Source organism: Ylistrum balloti, unplaced genomic scaffold (genome assembly GCF_031769215.1).
Source record: "Ylistrum balloti isolate Yb309-2 unplaced genomic scaffold, AGI_CSIRO_Ybal_v1 Utg369850, whole genome shotgun sequence".
Classification (NCBI taxonomy): domain Eukaryota; kingdom Metazoa; phylum Mollusca; class Bivalvia; order Pectinida; family Pectinidae; genus Ylistrum; species Ylistrum balloti.
In genome coordinates this window covers 594,465-601,081 of record NW_026782003.1, presented here as the reverse complement: position 1 = coordinate 601,081, position 6,617 = coordinate 594,465, and the positions used below count along the sequence as shown (strand labels likewise).

General features: G+C 34.7%; 1 protein-coding gene across 1 annotated transcript; it reads right to left on the bottom strand.

Annotated features, from left to right (window-relative positions):
- Positions 1–459: 459 nt before the first annotated feature.
- On the bottom strand, positions 460–6,268 carry LOC132545492 (E3 ubiquitin-protein ligase XIAP-like). The gene is made up of 6 exons (XM_060209174.1): positions 6,192–6,268; positions 4,909–5,479; positions 4,035–4,216; positions 2,920–3,061; positions 1,843–1,944; positions 460–681 (listed from the first exon to the last, which is right to left on the bottom strand). The coding sequence occupies exons 2-6, from the start codon at positions 5,360–5,362 to the stop codon at positions 500–502; spliced, it is 1,062 nt and encodes a 353-aa protein (XP_060065157.1). The 5' UTR covers positions 5,363–5,479; positions 6,192–6,268; the 3' UTR covers positions 460–499.
- Between the last annotated feature and the right edge of the window lie 349 nt (positions 6,269–6,617).

The following is a 6,617-nucleotide window of genomic DNA, read 5'->3' as shown; positions in this document are numbered from 1 at the left end:
TCAAAAATATTATCCAGTTTTTCATCATTTGTCGACCTTTTGGATACATCTTCCAGAATAACTTTGAGAAGCTTTCGCATATCCTTTGCTATTACTTGCACTTGAACTCCTTGTAGAAGCCATGTTTACAAATCAGTGAAGACACAGGCTGCTCAGTTATAGTGCTTCTGTATGACTATATATATAACTATGTGTGAGAACACAATACAGGTAAGTCCCAGGTGTATGGCTGATAGTGGTCAGCACTGTGGTCACTCAACCACGGTGAGCTTCTGTCAGACCTCAGATGTTTTTTGGTCAAATAACTTGTTTTTCAGAATAAGTTCTCTTCGCCAACACTACAGTAACATCCTATATCAGGTATAGAATAGCTGTGACCAGTTTCATCAGGGATACTCCAGTAATTCCAGTGTATTTTGGATTTGTATCTGGAGAGACCAAAACACACTTCTTGTCAGGTTCACTGTGACCTTCACCTCCCATGTACACAAGTCTTACTTCACGATATAAATACTTTGACTACAGTCGTTATGTTTTGACGACAAATAGGACATATCTGAAAGTTACTTGCACATTCTGCACAGCAACACAAATGGCAACAAGGTAAGAAAACTGTGTTGAAGTCATTCGCTAGGCATACTTTGCATAACCTAGAAAATCGGAGTTCTTCATTTTCGTCTTCTACAAATAAAACAGCAATATATGTTGATAAGATGTTATAATAAATGGAAAGGCGATCATAATGATTCGGGCAAAATAAAAAAAATTCCACTTCTTGATGTTTCTTCTAAATGCCTTCAAAATGTAAGGGAAATCAAGGTGGGTTTGGAGCAGAATATGTGAATTTAAAGAAAAAGTATGTATGAACATATGTAGGAGTATTTTTTAAGATGAAGCTAATATATATAATTTTCTTTTTATTTTTGTTATATTTTAGATGAAAGAAGATGAGAAACGACCGATGTGAGAGAGGAAAGTTATTTCATGAAGACCTTTATATACTAGATTATATGTACGTTTAAAACCTTTTGTTCAAAGTCAACCAGAATAAGAGCAATTGCATTTTTACAATGAATTTTAAATGTTGCTTTTGATAAAGGCTTCGGATCAGGCTAAAAATGCGTTTAGCTTTTTCTGTCAAGCAGCAGCTAATTCGATTATGCACAAGTATTTTGTTGTATATTCTATGTGTCACACCATCAACTCGAATTCGTTGTGTGTTGAACGTTTTATTTTATTAATATCCCTGATTTCGGATTTCCATCACATCACTACACCGACCGTCGGGTCGTGTCAGTCACTTAACTGTGCTATATGTGGCGCCTGGACTCCCGAGGACGTCCAGAGCGACGTGGCTAGTCTGTGATTCTGCCTAGCACCCAGGGGTATCCCTAGTTTTATTACTCTACACACTCACTCTTGCACGACTTCCTCACCTGTCACACCTGGACATGTACACGTCTCAAGACAACACCATATAAGGACAGACACTGACACTACCTAACAGGTAACACCAAATAAGGACATACACGTAAATACACTGACAGTAACGAATACAGATTAAACAGGACGTTACGGACACTTACTCCAATTTACCCTGTGACATACGGAAAACATATTGTATGTAACACACTTGTGCATATATTATTAGCCGGTCATAATATTCTACTTTCAGTGTGCATAATGCATCAGCTATTCATCAAAATGTGTTGGGTATTGACCTGTCAATAGCTGCAAAGGTTCCGCGGTTGCTATGGTCAATTTCATTTGCTTAGATTGGGTTTTTTCATTATTTTCCGAAAAGAAACCAATTCTTCCTAAGTTCTTCAATATGATACAAACCTAATCTTTTCTTTTCGTCATCCTCCTTTTTCTGTTTTGCTTCCTGTTCTTCGTCTTCTATATCCAGTATGCATTGCATTAAATTTGAAGCATTAAAGTGCGCTATAACGAAGATAAGAATGTATTGTATTTAAGAATGTAATTAAACGTAAATGGTAGGTATTTGATTGGTTGAATTTTTTTTTAATAAAAATTAATAAATGAGGGCAAAATATGCAATAACTTGTTCATAAAAAAAATCACTGAAATTTGTATGATGATGTCAATGAACAATAAAAATAACGTTATACAGATAACATGAACACAACATTATAACACATGAAATACTTAATTAGGATATATCGAGAAAAATGAGTTTCGGAACAGAGGATATGAAAACAATATAAAAATGTTCTAGATGAGATTCAGTAGCTTTGTATAGAACTATTTTATAAAAACAATCTTAATCTTGTTGGTTGGAGCCAGCAAACAAGAAATATAAAGTTCTTTTTGAATTGATTTCTTTCATAACCATATTGACCGAATGAAAGAAATACATTGCTATACAAATATTCATACCTTAGCAAACCAGGAAAATAAAGTCGAAAAGCTGGTATTTAACTTTCTGCGTTAAAATATCAGCAGAGTAGTAATATGAAACCAAATGATTAACACGCTATTAGCCACAACGAACGGGTGATTATAGTTGATATAACCAGATTGAAACATTAACGTGACTAATGGCTGCACTGTCACCAAAAGACAAAATATTAAACCATCAATAAATTGGCATCAGGAAGTGGAAATGAAGACAAGAATGTTGCATAAAGGACCGAGAAGAATATAATTTTCACAATGTAAAGTTTCTTTTATGATTTCTGCGCAAAACATTTTGTAATTTGTAGTTTGGATGGACTGTCATTAGAACCATTAACAATAATTTGAGCGCTATGTTCCATCCAGATTAGACGACCTCTCTCTGATGACAGCATACAGAAATTTATTCAAAATGTTTAAATAGCCATCCACTCAATCTTGTGTTTACAATAAAGTTACTACATATTCAGTACTTTTTTGTGTGTCAAATTTTGATTGTACCTTCTCCCTTGGATCTTAGTCGCTCAACGCCTTTCAATATCATTTCGTTGTTCTGACAAGTTCTGACAGCTTGTACAGCTGCGTGCTGAAACAGTTCTTCGATATTTTCAGGTATATTCCCGCCAATTGGACCACTTGATGACTGTTAAATATCAATAATTCAACTGTATTAATTGTAGTACAAATTGTGATGAAATGGACAATGTGAAAGTTATCAAAAGAAAAAATACGATTATCACCGAACGTTATAGCTCACTACTAAGACGTTAGATCCGATCTTTCTTGAACCAATAAAGTCCTGTTTTCTTCCTTTAGAGTTAATCGTCTGGTTGTTTAGTTATCATGTGTTGAAGGATTAACAATGGATAGAGTATATGAAGTGTATATAAAGGACGGTAGTGCAGGATATGGAGAACATTTTAGAGGCTGAACAATAAAGGTCATATTATCTTAGAGTAATTGCCATTTATTTAATGAATTTGTGTAATTGACAAAATTGCGAAATACAGAATAGCAGGAGATAACAAACTGAATGGTGCTATTGATTGTGTAACCAGGTACATAGACTTTAGACAAACGTAAGCGTAATCGTGTAAGAAAATCACTCATTTACGTGGTCGAGCATGTGACCCCATACATTTTCACGTCCCTTCACGTAATTGAATCCCAAACATTTTGTTGAATGGTGAGTGCGTTTTCACTGCCTACCCGACTACTCAGCATCGACACTTTACTCGTTCATAAATTGATTGAACACATTTGTCTCCATAATCTTTGAGGTTCACGGACTTTCATTTGAATAACTGTCATCTACACAGCTGTATTACGTGTTCATCGTTTTAATTCCTTTTTTAATGTTCACGTGACCTTGACATCAAAACAATCAAACCTTTGATCATTTTAGCATTGAGTTTTTAGATATAACGTCATGTTTTAACCGTTTGATATATAAAAGGGATACTAGATAAATGTACCCACTGGTCATGAATGGGAAGACAGTGGAATGGCCGACTGACTATAAATAGACAGATCGATTAATAGAAGACTGACCCCGCACTATCGTGAATAATCTCTAAACTATTCAGATGAGTTTGAAACCTCACACATAAGGTTACCTGTTCATAATCTTTTCTCAAGTTTTCTGACTGAAATCCAATCTTAAATCGATAATCTTTAGACTGTCGAACATACGGGCATGCTGGATAATAGCAAGCATGCTTGAAAAAAGGGTCATCGCCTCGATCCCAATGACCTAGTCTTCCCCCGCAATAGAAGCACGTCACAATATCGTAGTTCCCTGAAAATTAATGCACACATATTTAGGACAACACTTTTATGTTGTTTTTAAAAGAAAATTGATATTACCAATCGCTAATTGTCATCGCAAATACGTAATTTTAACGTAAAAACCAATACTTTTTAACAATAGCCACAGTATATCGAAACCGGGAATTAATCTTTACGTTGTTTTGACTGACCTAAATCTTCAGTTATATGCAGATGGCCTACATATAAAAACCAAAGGTATGAAAATCTAAATTGGTCTTAACAAATATGAAAGAGAGGAACACTTATATCAAAAATTGTCGTATCGATAACTATAAAAAAGAAGTATATAAAAAACATTTGACATGCACATTGTGGGCTATGTCAACAACAGTAACTACAAATAGATATCAGAATATTGTGCAGATCTACGTTATTTTTTTAATAAAAGCATAGCCCATTTGTTAAACCTTAACCGAGACGTGATATGAGAGTCATCTTGATGTGAAATTACTTCTCTGATTATTTTTTTATAGATGGCATTGTTAGCATTGAAAAAGTTACTGCGATGGATTTATCGGAAATAATTTCAGAATTTCGACAATAAGATACATAACATTAAGATAAAGATAATAAATATGATATGCTGAACTTTCTACAATGTAACACCGAATTTCTTAAATGTGTAAATATGAACTATTTTATCAGCAGGATAAAACGCACCTTCATAAAATAATCCAGCATTTGCAAACACATTAAGACTAATGCTGCTCCAGGTAGTGTGTTGCCATTGATTGAACGACTGCAGACGTGCTGAAAAAGACTCGAAGTAAGGGAAACGTGGTCTTGCTTCGGACTGTCCAATCCCCTGTTGCAGCGATCTTATATTGGTATGGGTGTTTCTGTCATTTTCGTGATGCTGGTGACTTATTTCTTCAAAATTCTGGTTTTCTACTTGATTACAGACTACATGGCATGATGGTGACTGTTGTTGATGTAACACAAGCGGATTATCTCCCGTTTGCCAGTTCATGTACTTAAATCCACAGTTGTGACAAATGACTTCGTCCGCCGTCCCTTCATAATGAAATCCTGCCCCAGATAGTTGTGATGGAGTAATGGGACACGATTGTGGAAAAGCAGCAAAGGTGGTGTATCTTAGTGTTTCGTCCTCCATCGAAATATGTAGGCAATGAGCATATCTAACTAAGTCCTAGCCTTCAAATTACATTTCCTTTAATTTTTTTCGACATTTTGAAAATTACGCACACGTTCCTCATTCCTCATGGCTTAGCTGAAAAACAAAGGAAGTAAACTTGTAGAGCACCTATCGCCTGGAATTATGGACATCAATCATTTCAAATGTCATGCAAGCATGTATATTGTTGATAATATTAATAGGATTTAATGTTTATTTTTATCTCGTTGTTTATCATCCTTGGTAAGCGTTATCATACTAATAAAAATACATTTCAACAAATGAATTATTAGAATATAGATATATGTTGTTCTTCGAGTTGAAAATATATAGATATATTTGTCATATGAGTGATGAAGTTAGCACTTGTGAAATTCATTCTGTCATATATCTGAAATATATATGATATTTAACGGGATCTACATTCAAACATGATATTGACATTGTTTTATTATCAGATATTCAACATCATTGATATGCGTTTAACTATTAATGATAATATAATTCAACAAATGATTTATGACAAACCTGTTCTGTATCTTCATAGGTCAGTTCCTAGCACTAATCACCCTATCCGGAATTGTACCGTTTTGTATGTAAGTCACGTCCTGCGCGTAATGTTATCCGATAAAAAGTAGCATGTGTCAGCATGGTCTGTCGATACCGCCGTCCTGTTCGGACATAACAAAACCTCCTAATATACACGCTATCATTAAGTTTTATCAATATCGTGAAGTGCAAAGAGCATATTTTAGTGACTAACACTGTATGATGATGAATTTAAACATTGATCAATTTGTTCACTTACCTTGTATATTTTTCTTTATTGTATTCACATCCGTTACAGGTATTTTTTGCTTCTTGTTAATTTTACTTTTCGTGTATCCCAGTTTGGAATGAAAACTATGTCACTCCATATTACACTTGTTCAATTATAACTTCAGATGGATGTAACCTGTTACGACGTCCTTTGTGTTGTAACGACAACCCTAAAAACACCATAATATGACATATAAAGCACCAGTTGCTAAATTTAGCTTGGTGTCATCATATACGTGGTTATGAACCTTCACTGTTGTGACAAATGACTTCGTCCGCCGTCCCTTCATAATAAAATCCTGCACCAAATAGTTATGATGGAGTAAAGATACACGATTGTGCAGGAAAGGTAGTGTATCTTAGTGTGATGAAGGATAGTCTGGGTCATAATACATTATAGGTGTAGCACGTGGCC